Source organism: Tenrec ecaudatus, chromosome 7, assembly GCF_050624435.1.
Source record: "Tenrec ecaudatus isolate mTenEca1 chromosome 7, mTenEca1.hap1, whole genome shotgun sequence".
Taxonomy (NCBI): domain Eukaryota; kingdom Metazoa; phylum Chordata; class Mammalia; order Afrosoricida; family Tenrecidae; genus Tenrec; species Tenrec ecaudatus.
In genome coordinates, this window is record NC_134536.1 from 113968429 (window position 1) to 113987854 (window position 19426).

Below are 19426 nucleotides of genomic sequence, written 5' to 3' on the forward strand. Positions count from 1 at the left end.
TTCTTTCCTCTATTTCCTTTTATTTTCCTCTGTATTCTATATCACTGAGCAGTTGATTCTGACTCTCTTAAGATAGGTTAAACTAGAGATTAGAGAAATATAATAAAAATCCTGAGATGTTACCATTATAAAAATGCAGTTCAAGTTCCCACTGTGTACATCTCCAACTCTGTCCCTTCCCAGATTAAGGCTCCAAGTCTTCAAAAATTACATGACATGCTGAAACCCCACATTTAAGTGAGAGGCAGTGCATTTGTTTTATGAACCTATTGTACCTCACTCTTCAACATTCTATTCCTTATGGCAGAGGTTCTCAACCTGTGGGTCGTGACCCCTTTAGGGGGGGGGTGAATGACCCTTTCATAGGGTTCGCCTAAGACCATCGGAAAACACATATATCCAATGGTCTTAGGAACCGAGACTTGGCTCCTCTCTCCATTTCCAGGCGAGTCCGCCCACATGCAGATATACCCACATACGAGTACCCATCGTGAAGACTGTTAACCATAGTACACCAAGCTTTAAGACAAAATTTCATTGATTTGTCATTAGAAATAAATATTTCATAATATATAATTACATATTTGTGATTAATCACTATGCTTTAATTATGTTCAATTTGTAACAATGAAAATACATCCTGCATATTAGATATTTATATTACGATACATAATAGTACTGAGGGAGTTCTTAAAAGTAGGTCATTTATATCATGCAAGATCCTAAATTAGGCTTAGTTTCCCACAAAGCTATTCTCTGTACAGTCTCCACCACTGCCAGGTAGTAGGTGACATTCTAACTTCATCATTTAGTAGCAGGCTGAAATTTGGGAAAATGGCTCAGCTCTATTGGGTAGAAAATAACAGTTTACATCTACATAGGCCCTAATTTAACAAAACAAGGGGGGAAAAGGATTAAATTCCTGTGGTAAACTGACTTTTGTAACCAGATGTCATTAACTGCTCATCTGCTCTGAGATGTTTTTTAATGCCCAGGATTAAAACTCAATTAATCTTATTTTCTTTAAGAGGCCATAATACCATAACCTGGAATCTGAACATTATATGCTATCATGAATTCTACTAAATTGATCATCTACTTTCAGTACAAGATGAACTGGAACTCACTTATAAATTTTTTAATGAACAGTTTCTCTTTATAATGTTTAGCAAATAAAATGATCCTGTCATTTATTAAAACACCAATTAAAATAGCCACATACCCGGAATGCTCTATTCTTCTCTTCTTTCTGCTGTTTCTCTACTTCAACATGGCGAGCTAGACGAGCCAGAGTTAAGGCAACTTTATCTTGCTGATGTTCAATATAACCTTTACGCTTAACATTCTCCTGTAATTAAAAGAACAATTTCATTACTTTTAACATATAAAATTAATTTAGAGCAACATATATCCATTTACCAACTATCTGTACTAAAATCCAAAAAACAATAGAGTTTTACTTATATCACTTTTAATTTTCTGAGATCCCTGTTGTGCATTTCACATTTTAGGTGGCATTTGGTAGCTCAGTCAATTTTCCAACATCTCTGGTTTCTGAAATGTTAGATACACCTAGTTGCTCTAATATTTGTCACCTTTATTCATTTAACAATCATCTGAATATTGAACATGTTTTTGGTTTGCTTTGCTCTGAGCCAATAAGCCTTAAATCAACCCTCCAAAAGGTCTGTTAGTATAAACACCTTGGCTCTGGTTTTTTTTACCAATGCCAGGACAGTGTGTATTAAGAAAATATTGCTGAAAGAAAAAGAAGATATTGCTGATTTAAAAGAACAGAGCTTGTCTGTTTTTTCTATTAGAAATAGTGAGTTGCTAACCAAAATATTACTCCTTAGGCAAATATGCTTCTATATGATTTCTGTCTACTGTATATATACACACACACACACACTAGATTTTATCTAAAGTGGAAACAGGTATACCAGCCATGTCAAATAGCAGGTGTAAGGTTTTAAAGAGGTAGCCAGAAATCATATAGAAGCATATAATAAAAGGCCAAATTACTATTTTCCAGATGTGGGTACAGCAAATAATGGTTCATAGAACTATTTAGGTAGAAATAGTCTCAGCTCATTTTCAGATGACTTGGTCAGCTTGTGCTAACTATACCAGGTAATAGGTGATATTGTAACTTTAAAATTATTAAGTTAATGCTCAGGAGCATGGCAGAGGAATATGGGGTGGAAACGGGAAAAAAAAGAGGATGAGAAGAAAATTGTCCTGAAATTAGTTGTGGTGATGATTATAAGCATCTTAATGTGATTGAACAGTTAAATTGTATTATATAAAGTATATGCCAACAAAACTATGTTAAAATATTAAGTTAGATTTGTTATTGTGTTACAAGTCATAGCGTAATGTAGATTAGTGGAAATGAAAAAAACTATATATCTGAGCTGTGATCCTTTAATGGAGACAAATTAATCTATCTAAAAAAAGTAAATGGACTTTTTGGGAAGAGAAAAAGGTAATTTATTTAAAAGGCAAGTGGAACTTTAAGAGGAAAATTTAGAGTAAATCCCAAAAAGACTTAAATTTAAAGAAGTTAATGAGATTTTAAATGTGGGATTAGTATACTTGCTTTTATGACAAATAGAGAGCACACATTTGAGATTTTAAACAAGCAAAAATCAATCCTTGGATGATCAGGTAAAACAAGACCATACAAGTACAGTGGGAAGAGGACATGGTATAAATTAGAGCTTGCCTGGAAAAAAGAAAAGAAATAAGCAAAATTTTAAAAATAAAGAGAATAAAAGAAACAACAAAACCAGAAGCTGGTTCTTTGAAAAGACCTTTAAAATTGATGCACCTTTAACTACTAGATTGACAGGGAAACAAAAGAGATGTAAATAACTCAAATAAGCAATAAAAAAAGAGACATTACAACTGACCCAAGACAAGTAAAGAGAATTGTGACAGACTGTATATAATGAGCAACCAAACAGCAACAAACCGAGTAACCCAGATGAATGAGCAAATTCTTAATAACACATCACCTATCCAAAACATAACCCTGACACCCAAACCAAAGAAACTATCGGAAAGAAAAACGCAAGCCTATATCCTTCTAGATGAATGCAGATGCCAAAAAAAAAAAGACCCAATAGCACACTGAAAGTCATGCTCCATGACCAAGAGGGGTAATTCCAGGAATACATGTATATTTCAACATTAGAATATCAGTTGGCATATATACTACACTGCATTAGAGCAAAGGAAATGAATTAACTACACAAGAATCTCTGTGTGTAGAAAAAGCATTTGATAAAGTCCAATACCTTTTCTTGGTAAAAAAAAATAAACAAAAAATCCAACCCTTAGGAAGAGAATTCCTCAATATGATTCAGGGCCTATGTAAAAAAAACAATAGTCAATGTTATACTTATTGGACAAAGACTGAGAGCTTTCCCTTTGCAAGCAGGAACAAGACAGGGTGTCCGCTCTCACCACTTCAGCACTGTACTCGTATCCCAGCCACAGCATCAGGACAAAAAAAGAGAAGGTATCCACATTGAAGAAGTATTTCTATTAAATGATCCTATATAGAAGATCCCAAAGAATCCACAGAAAACTTCCTGATAACAAAAGAATCTAGCCAGATTGCAGGGAGCACCAATAGTGTAGTGGGTTCCGTGTTGGGCTAAACTCAAGGTTATCAGTTTGAAACCACCACCTACTCTGCAGGAGAATGATAATGCTTTCCATTCCCATAAAGAAACACAGTCTTAGACACCCACCGGGGTAGAGCTAGGGACCTACAGGGGCGCTATAAGTCAGGATCAACTTGATGGCAGTGAGTTTGTTTTTTTTGGAGCAAGTTGCAGGTTACAAGGTCAACAAATAAAAATCAATAGGGTTTTTGTGTATCAAGGAGAAATCTGAAAGGGAATTTAGATAAACTATCCATTTATGATAACATTTGAGAATAAAACATCTAGGAATAAATTTGGCAGGGATAAGAAAGGTTTATACAATTGGAATCATAACATTGTTGAAAGAGATTAAAGAATTAAATGGAAAGATGTACGTTTCACGGATTGAAGATTAGTATTACAATGTCAACACTACTCAAAGTGATCTACAGATTCGTTAACAATCATGAAAATTTGAACAGCCTTTTTTACAGAAATGGAAAAATACAAATTCTCAGTTTTAAATGGGATAGCCAGATGCCCATGTAAATGTAAAATAGCTAAAGCAATGTTCAAAATATTTTCCGTTTCTTCACATATATGTGAAAGACAATGAATAGAGAAGACTGATGAATTGTTGTCTTTGAATTATGATATTGTTAAAGAATACTGCAAGTTATCATGTACTGTGAGAACAAACAAGTATGTCCAGAATGCTCCTTAAGTGAGGATGGTCAAGTAGAAAGCAAATGTTTTGAGAATGATGATTGCAACAACTGTACAAGTGTGCATGACACAATGGATGTATGTATGGAGTGTGATAAGAGTTGTACCAACCCCAAATAAAATTATTTATAAAACAAAAAAAAGTGAGGATGGATTCATTCCATGTAGAAACCAGTCCCTGAAAAAGGATGTCATGCTTGGTAAAGTACAGGGTGAGCAACAACGAAGGCGGCCATGAAAAAGATGGACCGGCATAGTAGCTGCTAGAATGGTCACACACAATGGTGATGTGCAGGCCCACTGTTTGGTTTGCTGTACATAGTCACTACGAATTTGAACCGGCTTGATGGCACCTAACAACAGAAGTCTATATAAGAACACAATAAATTTTTTTCTAAGAGAAAATTTAATTGCAAGGTTGTCATGCGCTTAACTTTACAACAGATGATCTAGAAACAAAAGGACAAACACCAAAAGACAAATAATGGAAACCTGATTAAAAATTAAAAACTAGGGGGAGGGAGGGGAAAAAAAAAAAGGAAGACCTGATGCAAGGGGCTTAAGTGGAGAGCAAATGCCTTGAGAATGATTGGGGCAGGGAATGTATGGATGTGCTTTATACAATTGATGTATGTATATGTATGGATGGTGATAAGAGTTGTATGAATCCCTAATAAAATGTAAAAAAAGAAAAGAGGAAAAAAAAATAATTAGGGCAAAGACTGTACAGATGTGCTTTATACAATTGATGTATGTATATGTATGAACTGTGACAAGAATTGTATGAGCCCCTAATAAATTGTTAAAATTAAAAAAAAATAAATTGCCACTCTGTAAATATGAAAAAAAAATTAAAAACTTTTATTCACCAAAGATTTTACCAAAAGTGAAAAGATAAACTACGAGTGGAAGATTATCTTCAAAAATCATACATGCATTAACATGAGAGAGAGAGAGAGAGAGAGAGAGAGAGAGAAACCCTAGGGAGCAGTTCTACTCTATCATATCTAGAAATAAAAGACAAATGACCAAGTCAATAGTAAAGGGTTTAAATATACATTCCGCCAAAGATAACATCTGTATGGCCCATCAAACACATGTTGAATCCATTAGTCATTCAAAGAGATGCAAATCAAAATCATTTCACTCCCACTAAATGGCTATGAATTTAAAACACTAAACAAAAACCAGAAGTAACATGATGATGGATGTGCGTACACTGGTGGTACCAACGTAAAATGGTATCTTATTCAATGCCATCCAATCAATGCCGACTCATAGTGACCCTTTAGGATAGGCAGAACTACCCTTGCGGGTTTCTGAAACAGGAGTAAGAAGGAGCAATTTTTGATGGTTTCAAACTGCTGACCTCACCACCATGGCACAAGAGCACCTGCAAAATGGTAGAGATGCTGTGAAAAAGTATGGTTCCCTCCCCTCTCCCAAAACAAAACATTTTAAAGTATTACATAGCATAGCAATTCTTCACCTAAGCATATAACCAAAGACACAATAAAAACAGGAGTAGAAAGTCCAGTCTTTCAGTCAACCATGTGGATTGCGGCCTCACTGGTAACCACTACACCCCAGGGTGAACTGAACTCACTGTACTATAGCAGGAAAAAGCACCTGCCTGAGTGGGCCTGCAGAGCTCCCACCGTGTTGTTCAACAGTCAACTTTGTACATCAATGTTCACTGCAGCACTACTCACAACTGCCCTAAGGTGGAGGCAACATAACACACCCAGCAGCCAATTAACAAAATGTGGCACACACACACACAATGCAACATTAACTGTGTTCCCACACAAATAACATGGGTTCTATGGGCCTTTAACAGAGGGGGCAGGAGGAAACCATATAAGCCCTTCCTGTGTTAGTTATGCACACAATGCATATATACACTATAATTACAGGGGCACTTTATATGAAAAATGTAGGAGACATGAAGTCTCACTATCTGCTACAACATGGATAGTGCTTAAAGACATGCTGAGTGACTTAAAAAAACCGCAGGTATCCTATGACCTCACTTAAGAACAGCAATTGTACAGAGACCCCCATATTTCTTCATCGGTAATAGCTCAACCATACTAACAATTGTGAGGATGGCACAGGAAGAGTGTTGCTTTGTTCTGTTGTGCATATTGCTTGCTAAGTTGCAAACAACTCAAGGACACCTAACAACTGGGGAAAGAGGTAGGAGGAGATACAGGGGCTATTGCTTAGGTACTACTGAGGTTTAAATTACAGTAATGAAAAAAAAAATCACACTAAGTTTAGGGTTACAGAGCTGATTAACGTGTAATTGCTACAAGTTATACACCCACAAAAAGATGAAGTGGAAAAAGCTGTGTGATGGATACACTTACAATGACAAAAAACCCCACAAAAAAACAGGAAGTAGCTGCTGAGGCTGCTATGTATAACAAAACACCTGGTAGGATTTGGTTCCTTGGAGATTTCATGTGACACTCCAATTAACTGACCTAAGATTCATGCTTAGTTACACTTATGTAACTTATGTAGTTATGTAGTATTCTGGGGTCTTAAAAGCTTACAACCATCTCAGGCACAATGAAACAATTTTGTTATTTTTTCCCACTAATTCTAACCTGTTTACCATCCTTCATGAACTCAAGAAGTTGGAGGGGACGACTTAGGTGTCTTGATGTTAAACACACCACATATTTTAGAATTGAGTTTGGTCTCCCTAATCTCAAGAACATTGGAAGAAAATATTATGGATTTCCAGAAGCAGCAGCGAGGATGGCAAGAGTTCATCTCACTCATTGGACGTGTTTTATCAGAAGAGACCAGGCCCTGGGAAAGGGCATCATGTTTGCTAGAGAGGCAGAGAAAGAGGAGGAAGGCCTTGTTTGAGATGGACAATCATGGCTGCAGCAATAGGCTCAAACATGCCCAAGATTTTGAGGATGTCAGTTTTTGTTCTGTGGTACACACAGCTGCCATGAGTCAGAACGGATCTAAGGACACTTAGTAACAAAGGGGACGTTCCTAAGAAACTTGAGCTGTCTACATTAAAAGTAGATTTGAGAAACTGCTGGAGTAGAGAACTAGTAAGCAGAAACAATAACTAAAAGGGCTTTGATTTTAAAATGTGTTAGTTTTGAATTTAGTGCTTTTAAAAACAATGAAACTGAAGCGCTAAAAAGTTTTCTTAAACTGGGGAAGTATCTGAGGCAGATAATGAAATTAATATAATTTCCCATCTGACACCTTAGTATTGGGGTCAAGGTTGCTAGTTTAAAGCCAAAGCTGAGTAACTGATTACCTATGATCAAAGTGAGTCTTCAAACAGTTTGGATTTTCCTAGCTAGAGAGCCGAGTGTGTTTAGAGAAGTATCAACCAGATGTTCTTCCATCACCGTCACCCTCTGTTGGGATCCCAAATTGAAGAGTTCAAAGGAATAATCAACTACCAAGTGGGATCAATCAGTTTTGTGAATCATCCAAGTATCCACCTGATTAGAGCACTTGGCTTGAACAGAACTCCTGAAGTAAGTGCTTTACTTTTACAAACTTAATTTCAAGAGTTGTTTATTGAATATTCCAAACACTGGTCCGTAATTCGGTCTGATGTTTACTCTCTACAAGTTGTTTGATGGAAACCCCTTCTGTCAAACCTAACTCAAACCATAACCCAAATAGCATTCTCAAAAGCTATTCATCCCAAAATATAAAGCAGAAGAAACACAGCAACGCATACAATATTTATTAATCTCCAATAGCAAAGCTTTGAGACCAGAAAACAACCTTCTTTTATACAAAACACTTTCCCAACCCCAAATGATTATTGTCTACAAAGTACACAGGGCATTTGCCTTTATGAAGAAATGTAAACATATACATACATATACACTCCATTTTTGTTAAGTACTTTAGTTACAATAGCTAGTAACCACCAAACCTGTTAAAATAAGATTCTTCCTGTTATTACATTTTGGGAAATTTGCCAATATCTACTTTCCTTTTTTAAAAACTCCTCCTAAGAAGAATGAATTTGATCCTCTTCCAGCACAACTTCTCATCCTACCCACCCCTTCTCCTAATTTTACGCAACCTTGGAGCTTAAGGATACTTTCAATATTGCTGAAAATGAAACTGTGACTAAGCAAAAGGTGTTATAAACTTTTTGAGTGCTCTGCTCTGCCTGGCACAGGGAAAAAAATAGATGAGCTACAGTTATTCACAAGAAAAAAGTGCAAGTGACACAAAAAATATGGTTAAAGTCAAACCAGCGGACAAAAGGGGCCATTAACATTGTGTTCTGGGTGTGCTGGAGAAAGACCACTGGCGAAAGACTCCTACTTCTTTTCAGTATTAACTCCAACGAATCAACATTTTTAGTAGTTTCCTTCAAATTATCTGTCAATCAACACAAAATGGGACACTGCGAACACTGTCCAGAGCTAGCTCATAAAGTATGCAGCTGGACCCTCAAGACGCCACAATCCACTGGTAGTGTTCTATTAATTTTCAAAGTTGTTCTCTACCAGTGCCTTAGCTCTCGCTCATTGCTTGACTTGTCCTCCAGGCTAGAAGTTACGGTCCAATGCTGACAGCTCTGTTGGGCTCAGCTCAGGGACAAACGTGCTCTAGATGTCTCTAAGTAGGTTGTGGTACAAATTAATACCTAAAGACGAATTCTGTAACTTTACAAGAATGGTCACACAAACTCTGTACACTTCAGATAAGGAGGAATAGTCAAAGTGTCCTTTAGCTTCCCCATAACAGCTATTCTGTTAGTAGTTTTAAAGCCAGACAGACCCCCTGATGCTCTTATGCCTTCATACATACCAGGTCCTCCAGACTGTTGCCAACTAAGTGTTCTCAGATCCTCCTCCAAAGCTTAGCTGAAGCAGTTGGCAAGAAAAACTTCTTTGACCTTTTTAAACAACCTTTTCTTGTTCCAACTTCCCAAGCATCCCTCTAAATAGGATAATTACACAGAGGTGTAATAATCTGCTTTCCCCCTTAAGGGAATATACATCTCTTATTACTCCCAGCACCCCAGCTTTCCTCAGTGTTTACCTGCACATAGTCATTTAAAACAGATTCCAAACTAAGATACTAAGACAAAATGCCATTATCAAAGATCATATTCACAGACCTATACCCCTTAGCTCCCCATTATATTTTAATTATCTTTAGTTATGAATAATTCTTAAACTGCAATAGAGAAATGAGACTATGTAAATCTATCTTACATAGTCTACCAGTGACTTAGTATATGAATGGACTTGTAATAGAACCTAATGGTCCAGCCTTAAAATACTGTAAATAAGGGGAACATGATCAATGTCATGAAAAAGACTATGCGTTATTAAAATTTATTTTAAAATATATAGGACTTCAAAAAACTTGAAAAATGGAATGAAGAGATACTGGAATTTTTGAAGTCCCCAAATATGTACTCATATCTAGTGCTATAATCTCTCCCTCCCCCTAAGACTTCCCACCCTTTATGAAATCTAAAAATATGGATTAAAAACAGCACAACTACTAATAAAGGAAATCTATTTAGGCTTTAGTATTTTCAAAATACTTCTAGGTACAACCTCCTCAGTCGGAAACAGGCTCAGCAAAAAAGTGGCTTGGCAATACTCAGAAAAAGTTCAACTAACATGTGCCATGCATCATAGCTTCTCTCTTCTATTAATATATTCAAGAGGCCAATGAAATACATTTTTTGAACATGTATCTGAAACAAAATGGGTTTAACAAAAAAATCGGGGAAAAAAGCACCAAGAATTACAACTAAATTGATTAGTACTGAAGATAAATGCAATGCTAACCAGCAATATATGAACTAGAAGCCAATGACCTTGGATAAATACCAATCTTGGTTCAGCACAAACTCTAAAGACAGGTAATCAGGACTTAGTCATTAAGAAACATGAACTAAGGGATAACAGTATAGCCATATGTACTAAATTCAGGGAAGAAACTGTTTAGCATATATCACAGAGGTAAGATTTGAGTGGGGGGCTTGAAAAATACATGGAGGCATGCCCTGTCCAGTGTTGACATTGTGGACGCATAGTCTACATCATAAATCCAGTTCTACTACTTCAACTGTTAGAAGTCATTCAAGGAAAACAAGCAGCTCTGTGCTAAAAACTTAAAGGAGACTATTTTCACATAAACTATCTCCTACCTAAGGCAGAGAGGAGTAGGTTGCACAGCTGGAAGCCTTGCTAGAATGTAAAGACAAAACTGAAAGCCGGAAATTGTGCTTAGTGACCTGAGGAAATGTTGTATTCACACATGGATATTACGACTGTCTCACAAATTAAATGTATAGACAAGAGGCCCTCTGGTGGCACAATGGATAAGTGCTTAGGAGCAGCTGGAGCCTGCTCCCCTGGATGTAAACGCTGCCACCTTTTATGAAGATTGCAGCCTGTGGGGCAGTTGGACTTGTCACCATGACACCGTATGTAGAACAAAATAGGTAACATCCAGACACAAAAATGAGTTACCTAGCACATAAAATAAGAAAGTTAAAAATGTATCTATCTATCATGATTCATGGCAATCCTTTACAGGGATTTTTCAATGGGCTCTTTATTCCAGAAGTAGATGGCCAAGTATTTTTTATAAGGTATCTATGGCTAGATTTGGTTAGTAATCAAGGAACTGGCCATTTGTACCACCCAAGGATGCCATTTAACATATTACAACATTAAAGGTCAAAGTAATACAGGAAAAAGAACCACAACAGATAAAAGAGGTCTAATTATAGCACTTAAAATTGAATGTATGCGAGCTACTTCTAGTAAAGAAAAACAGAGCACATATGATAATGTGTGGTAAAGTAGCATATGACAGCCTTAGTAGTGATTTTTTAAGACTAACTTTCATACATTAGTATATGTTAACATATATTTTTAACAGAATTCTTAACACATTTGAAGCATTTAAAAACAAAGTACCCGTATATACTCGTGTATAAGCAGAGTTTGTTCAGCACATTTTTAATGGTCTTTGTGGTAAAATGAGGTGCCTCACCTGGTATTCGGGCCAGCTTATACTTGAGTGTATACAGTAATACACATACAATTTAAATATAGCTAAATATAAAGCATTTACTCTCATCAAGGAATATAAGCAGAAAACTCAGTTTGCAAGATCTCCAAAGTCTTAAAAGAAAGGAGAAACCTGGAGATCCCCTTGCAGAGGGGTCTAGGGGAGGATATGAGTCAGTGAGGGTGCGATGTAGCACCGATGAAGAATACAGCTTTCCTCCAGTTCCTAAATGCTTCCTCCCTCCCCCTCCCCCCCCACCCCAGCCATCATGATCCGAATTCCACCTTGCAAGTTTGGCTAGACCAGAGGTTGTACACTGGTGCAGATAGGAGCTGGAGGCACAGGGAATACAGTGCGGATGATCCCTTCAGGACCAGGGGTGTGAGTGGCGATATTGGGAGGGTAGAGGGCGAGTGGGTTGGAAAGAGGGAACCAATTACAAGGACCTACATGTAACCCCCTCCCTGGGGGACGGACAACAGCAAAGTGGGTGAAAGGAGACGTTGGACAGGGCAAGATATGACAAAATAATAATATATAAATTATCAAGAGCTCAGGAGCGAAGGGGAAGTGGGGAGTGAGGGGGAATAAAGAGGACCTGATGCCAAGGGCTTAAGTGGAGAACAAATGCTTTGAGAATGATGAGGGCAATGAATGTACAGATGTGCTTTACACAATTGATGTATGTATGGATTGTGATGAGTCGTATGAGCCCCTAATAAAATATTTTTTAAAAAAAGAAAAAAAAAGAAGAGAAACCACCTGAGAATTTTTGAATTCTTGACAAGGCATGAGAAAACCCAATAAACCATTTGAAATAGTTACCCCAACAAAATCAATCAAGAAAGCCCTTAAGACCTAGAGAAAGTTAACATTGAGATACAAGAATCAGAGCCATACTGCAGAAAATTCATAGTGACGACCTTAAAATTTTTAGAGAGGACTCTGACCACACCATTTGTATGAAGGATAAGAGAGTATACTACCATAAAACAAGAATGCATTCATGGCTGATAAAGAGCTAGGGATTATTTTGACTGGGCTGGCTATATTTTTCTTTAGAAAGCAATGACATTATAGAGGAAAAATATTTGAACTTTAATGGTTCAGACTATTAATGCTTTACATGAATGCTTTAATGGTTTGAAGTACACAAATATAAATCCACATCAAAATTCTACCTTTTATGTACTGGTAGAATAAACAATAGACCCTATGCTATACCCACAAGATTACAGGAACATCGGGTATCTTATAAAAAGAAGATTAAAATAGAAAGAAAAAATATTAACAAAAAGGACATGAGTGGACATGACCCACAGGAACCAAGTATAAATTCCAATAGTATCTCAATGGTAATAAACATCAGTATAAAACGTTATATTACTATAAAGTCTAGAAAAAAGAAAACACAATCAAATAAAAAAAACATCTCCATTAGTAAGAGAAAAAATTTTTAATAAAACAATATTCTCACCACTCATCCAGGAACAGAAATTCCAAAAAAGATTTTAATAGTTTACAAAACTTGTTATATTGAAAAACAACTAAAAGATTTGCATTCAATATTTCCAACAGCATATTTTCTCAAGTGAAACATAAACTAAAACTGGTTTGTGTAACCACTAATGAAAAGCCATTAAAAAAAAAAGATCTGGCCAACTAAATGATATGGCTAATATGCATATAGATGTAACAACCAATTGTTGGTCTAGTTGCTATCCTAAGTACAGACGGTGGATTTCAAAAAACAAAAGAACCTGAACAGTACCAGTCTGGGGCAAAATATGCCTCACATTAAAAAAAAAAAGGGTTTCAGTTATTGCCATCTTTAAACTATTTCTACAAAATATCTAATCCATAATTTCAAACCTTCATCAGAATCCCAAACTCTGTAACATGCTAAAGAATAGTGAAAACTTAATGGTATATCCAATCATATTAGTATCCAACTTTAGTCAAAAGAGATTCTGGATTGTGTTGATTCCAACTGCTTGTTTACAGTACCTGAGAAGTTATCCTGGATGTATCAGGTCATTAAAGACATTATCAATCAAGTCACTTAGGTATTGTTCAGTAAATTATTAGTGTGTAATACTAACATAGTGTATTAAACAGTATACACATAGCCTGAAAATGTTCCTGCTTCCCTCAAAATGACATTTTGAGAACCAAGAAAATACAACCGAAATTATACTGATAAAGAAGCTGTCACAGTCAAAAAACGGTAAATATAGTTATACTGTCAAGGAAGCTACAATTAAAAAAAAAAAGATAAAATATCAGCAAACTACTGTTCTTGAATCTTCATACCAAGTACGGTAAACACATCCACTTATCAAATATTAAGTTGTGATGCAAGATTAACAAAGTTAAATATGAGATATATGACTCAATCAGCAAACTTGGTACACATAAAAAATAAAGCTGTCTTCCTACCCAGAAAACTGAGCAATCCCTAAATAAATATAACAACTAACAAGTTAAATGAAGGTTAAAGAGGGTCATACTCTGCAACCTTCTGAAACGGAACAAGAGTGCTATAAAGGAAACAAATACTCAAGAGGATAGTTGGGTAGTGCAATTGTACAAAATATAATAAACTATAATAAAATACAAAAGATTAAACTACTGTACAGAAGTCACATAAATACCCCCAGCTACATATGCAAGACATCAAAATGCTAAGTTTTAAACAAAGTATTAAATTTAAAAGGCACTTCATATAATGGAAACAATATTTCCCTGTACACAGCAATTGCAAGAAATCAGTTACCATATATATACCTTTGTCAATTACAAAATAACATTTTGAAAAAGAAAAGGATCACTAGATGCATCCCTTTTAAGAAAATCATAAACTTGGGATTCTGCCAAGGCCTCCAGTTACCAGAGGTATATGAACAGACGTTGACTTAATGGAAAATCTCACAGGCTCTGTCCATGACAAGTACAATATGAATACCTATTATCTGATTAGGTGCTCATACCTTTGTCTACTAGGGTTGTCTCACTAAACCTCAATCTTAGTTTTATAACACCATCATCAATCAAGTATGCCAGAGAAAAAAATTCCTAAGAAAAATACTTAGGACGTTTGTTTCTCACTAAAAACCGTTCTCACTCTAATGCATCTGCTTCCATTCCACTACAGTGTCCAAACCCTTAAAAAAAAATCACCTACTTAGATGTGTCAAAAGTGTTAAAAAATGTGTGTGTGGGGGGAAATTATCTAGTCACCAATTCAATGACTTCACAAAACTTTTACTTTCAAGAAAATTAAATTCTCTGGAGATGCTTGGGCACATGAATTAGATAATGGTAATGTTGTCATTGTATTACTGAGCAATAAAAATATCACACGAGGTGTCGAGTCCTTCAAACATTTATGAAAGGAGGAGCATGGCAAGTGGAAGTGCCCGAGTCATTTCAAAGAGTTACCATCTTTAAGCATCATCTATTTTGGCTTAGTTTTTGAAAAATAAGGACACTTCCTATTACCAAGTTGGTGACCTACCCTCTAGTTAATGGAAAACAGGAAAAGTAGGAACTTGCTAGATGAAGAGACGTATGTGCAGCCACACCGAATGAGCTCAAGGACTCTAGTGAGTGTCCCGGTGGCTAGTCTTTTCGCATAAGAAATTGTAACGCCATGTCAAGGGTGCATTATATAGCTTGAATGATGTGGTACACATACATCACTGGCTATAAAAACCTACAAATGATTTCTTAGGCCCCCGTTTCTTTTCAGGTAGTTGGACAATGTTCTTCTAAGAGTTCAATTTGAAAACTATTTCTAGAACATGGACAGGGACCCAAAAAAGCAGAATGAAACTCTGTGGAAAATGGAGAAGTTGCCTCTAGCTATCACTTCACTAAGTTTGCCAATCTCCTCCAAGCCTAGTTCAGGCTTACTTTACAAATATTACAGGATTTTATCTGACAGAAAAGAGTACTAATTTCTTCCAGGTAGGGTCTTCAACCTCTGTAGGAGAAAAATAGGAGAGAAAGTGGGATAAAAGGTTACTAAATATGGTTGTGATTGAGAAGGGGAGTGAGCTTCCAATATTAAAAAGTGGGTTATGGGAGACCCTGTGGTCTGGAGCATGGCTGCACTGACTTTGGACCAGGCTTCTTAGGTTCAAAAAGAGGGTTACAAGGGAACATGGCAAACATCTGTGCAAGAAGCAACAGAAACTACATTAACCCTAATATAGTGTTATATTCAACCAATGGTATAACCAAAACACGATAAATCGAATGTGGGAAAAATAATGTCGATGTTTGCAAACTGAGAAGTTAAAAAATCTGTCAGTGGTTTTGGCTGTCAAACTAAATCATGTATGTACACTCTTCCAGTGTGTCCTTCTTTCCATTCCGTAAGTCACGCAGTCAGCGAAGACAAGGGCTAAGGGCTGGTATACCATCCTGCCTTGACATTAAGGAGATGAGAGTGGAGGGCATGACTGAGGTATCTGCTGCCAGTTCCAGTATGCTGGAGAACCACAGCTGAGACCAGTAGAGGAGGAATAGCTGTCTCTCATCCTAAGAGTCTAACTAGAATATGAGAAAAATTAATGACGAACATGGCACTGAAATAGAGTTCAACCTTTTAAGAAATTATTAATGGTTCTACCATCTAAATAGACAGTCAAAAGTAAACTGTGGCTCACTATATCCACAATGCTCTTGATCTTATATACACTTCTGAATATCTAGATAGATGAAATTCTTCATTACAAAAAAGGAACCAGACTGTCAGGCATGTTTGGAATCTATCCTCTTATGCATTCAGATTTATATGCCTGGATGATGTAAATAACATCTTTTATTTCCAGGAAAACCAAGTTGTTGTTTTTTTTTGGGGGGGGGGGTAGTTATAGAATGTGGTACATTATCAAGCTCAAGAGAGCTCACGTGTAGAAGGTAGGTTTGTTTAAGAAGGCTGGCTTGGTGCAAGGCCCAGATTATGGGGAGAGACTACCGTGACTGAGTCTTACAGCTCGATATGAGTACATCTGATATGCCAAAGACCATTAAGGACTGATGACAATCCTCTCACAGGTAGCTTAATGAGTACTGAAGGCAACATACTGATAAGGTTGTGATAATTTCTGCAGAGATGTTACAGGTAGAACAGATTTTCCCCAGTTGGTATCCACACTGGACCCAGGGTATCAAGGTATTAAACTAAAATTAAACTAGAGCTGGCAAATTTTTATCTGTATTCCAGTTCTTGGACATAAAACTTCATGGCTGACTCTAAAGTCTCATAGAGCTTGAGCGTAAAACGGCTTCTTGGTGAGTTGGTGATCTTGACACAAAAAAGATTACAACAAATAAACTTTCACAAAGACCTGCCAAACGGAAGTCCATACACGGAATCACTGATGATCCGAAAATGCAAGATTTGCTGCACAATGTAGTAAACCGTGCCCAGTAGTAGCCTATTTCTAGATTCAAAATCTGATAGCCCTCAGTTTCCTAGTAAGGTTTTCCTGAGGAACAAATCTATAGGCTTTAAAAGAAAATTATAAGAGGATTGATCCCCAAGTACCCTCTGGACCAGAAATAATGGACCTTGTCCAACTTTCTTCAAATCAAAGTCTCCACAATTCACTTGGCAAATCAAACATGAGTCCTTTTATTAAATTCCCAAAGTCTAGACTTCAAATATCCGTTTTGGTTTTACCAAATATGCAGCCAGTTTTTTAGATGACTTCTACTTATAGATCCCATTTTAGCAGGAAGGAACAGCAAGCGAAATAGTTAGGATCTTGGATGACAATTCTGTTTAACACACGCAAATTACTAATTCTTATACCCATGGCGTTCTGGGGACTCTCCCTTTTTTCTGTATCTGTAGGGGTGATTTCGGGGTTTATACCAATCCCCTTTGGGATAGCCTCTATTGTGATAATGTGCTTTCTGATCATGACTGTACAAGTATCGGTGCTGGTTAGAGTATTTATTGTAGTCTTTATAGTCATTTTCTCTCATATTGTTTTCTTCTGCAACAGCAGCATTTACATCGTGTCCAAAGAGGGAAGTGCCATCAAAGGGCAAGTGTGAGATCTTCTCCTGGGTTTTCCTAGTGAGAGACGTAAGTCGAAGCCACGCTTGCCGTCTGTAGTCTATTGCCATTGCCATCACTCTGACGACAGAGTCCATGATGTCCCGAGTAGTGCACAGCTGCCAAAGTCCTGCATCCATGCCATCAGAAATTATGCACCTTGCTTTCCCACGATCAAACTCTGGGTCATGGACCAGATCCTCCATGTCTTCCCAGAGTTTACGTTGATACTGAGTCATATAGGCCATGTAGCTAGCAGCTCGGGCTGCAATCGAAGCTGCATGATAGAACCTGCAACCCATAACCTCCATTTCTCTTGAGGTAGAATCTAGAGGGGATATAGTGTTTCCTCTCTTGTTGTGCTCTACTGCTTCTACAATGGGGCCCTCTGCTGGTGGATTTGGTTGGAAAGGAGAGGTGTCTTTAGCCACAGGATATACCCTGTGTCCCATGAAGGAAGAAGGATGGCAATCAGCAGGATCTTTAAATACCTCAGTGGTGGCAATTCTTAGAAGAGGATGCAATGGAGGAACCAATCTTTTCTTAGAGGTCACACAATCAGACTTCCCTTCACATGGTTCTGCCTCAGGTTGTAATGTTACTCTCTTTATAACACCTCTTCGTTCCATTCTCTTCAAAAGACCTGTGAAACTAGACTGGCTGGGGTCAGAGGGCTGCCCTTTGTCATCAGTAGAGGGGGATTTGCAGTCAGTCTCTTCATCGATTGTGGATAAATTTTCTTCCTTCGAAGTGGAGATGTCCCAAGGAGCAGAGGAATTCTCACTTGGCCTCGAATGATGAAATCTAAAACAGCTCCTGGACTGTAGATCACGTATCACTCGGGACATCTCAGCCACTTGTGTCTGGAGATAAAGGATGGCATCCTGTCCGTGCTGTGAAGAAGAATCTCTAAGTAAATCCTCCTTGACCTCAAAAGAAGCCAAAGATTTCTGGGGGTCGAGAAGTGGACACGAAGGCAGAGTCTGAACATTCTGTGAAGACTTAGGTGTCTGTGTCTCAGTGATCATAATGTCTGAATTAGTCTGATCATTGTTCTGGTTCTCCAATGGGTTCTCAACAGAGGATGGTTGAGAAACTATCCTTTGCGGACTGCTGGAACAACTCCCAGAGGAGGAACTGCTGTCTCCAATCGAAAGAGGAGCACTGCAGCTAGAGCACATGTCTGGGCGATGATTTTCAGAGGATGGCACCTTAGACTCAGGCATTCTCTGGGTTATCCACATGAACAAGAAAACCAAAGAAGAAAAAAATACGCTTTTAATACATTAACTTTCAAGTGGAGAGATGTATGTCCAGTAAGAATTCAATTTTTAAAAATATTATAATAATGAAAGATCTAATCCACTACAAGTCAGCAAGAGGATCACAGATGTCAAACACAAGCTTAACTACCCCCAAAGCCCCAATACCAACTACTGGCATTAATCTGGAACTCTCTCTGAAAAAGGAGAATGCTTAAGTGTAATCATCCTGGTCTGCTGCTTGGTCCCATGTTGGAATAAGAGGTAGTAACAACAGGTGAGGGAGAGAAAACCTCATCCGATATATGCAATCCCTCAAGAAGTTAATGATGGGAAAGAAGACTTGGGAAAGGTCCATTAGAAGAAAAACAAAAACCCATACATACCTTTCCCTGCAGCATTGACACTTTCATGACCCTTCTTCAATGCCCTGCCAATCACTTTCTAGTCTTATTTTATAGTCAGTAGTTTTCATGGAGCTTACATACCTGTGACTTCATTTCACCCTCACAACAACCCTGTGAGGTAGGTATTATTGTTATTTGATAAAGAAACTGAGGATAAAATAGTTCATTTATCCAAAGTCACAGAACTAGTAAGCAATAAAGCTGGGATTCAAACCCAGATCATTCTGAGTCCAAAACTAGGTCTCCATC

The 19426-nt window shown here is 37.3% G+C and overlaps 1 protein-coding gene across 3 annotated transcripts in view; it reads right to left on the reverse strand.

The window, feature by feature from the left end:
* ZNF451 (zinc finger protein 451) overlaps positions 1–19426 on the reverse strand; it is a 92640-nt gene that overhangs the window by 64839 nt on the left and 8375 nt on the right. For 2 of the 3 annotated variants that reach the window (XM_075554942.1, XM_075554941.1), the window contains one exon: positions 1223–1348. In XM_075554942.1, the coding sequence (XP_075411057.1) occupies positions 1223–1348 (126 nt within the window). Of the gene's footprint in view, positions 1–1222; positions 1349–11808; positions 18738–19426 lie in introns of those variants that run through there. The other variant, XM_075554944.1, reaches the window with a different exon arrangement.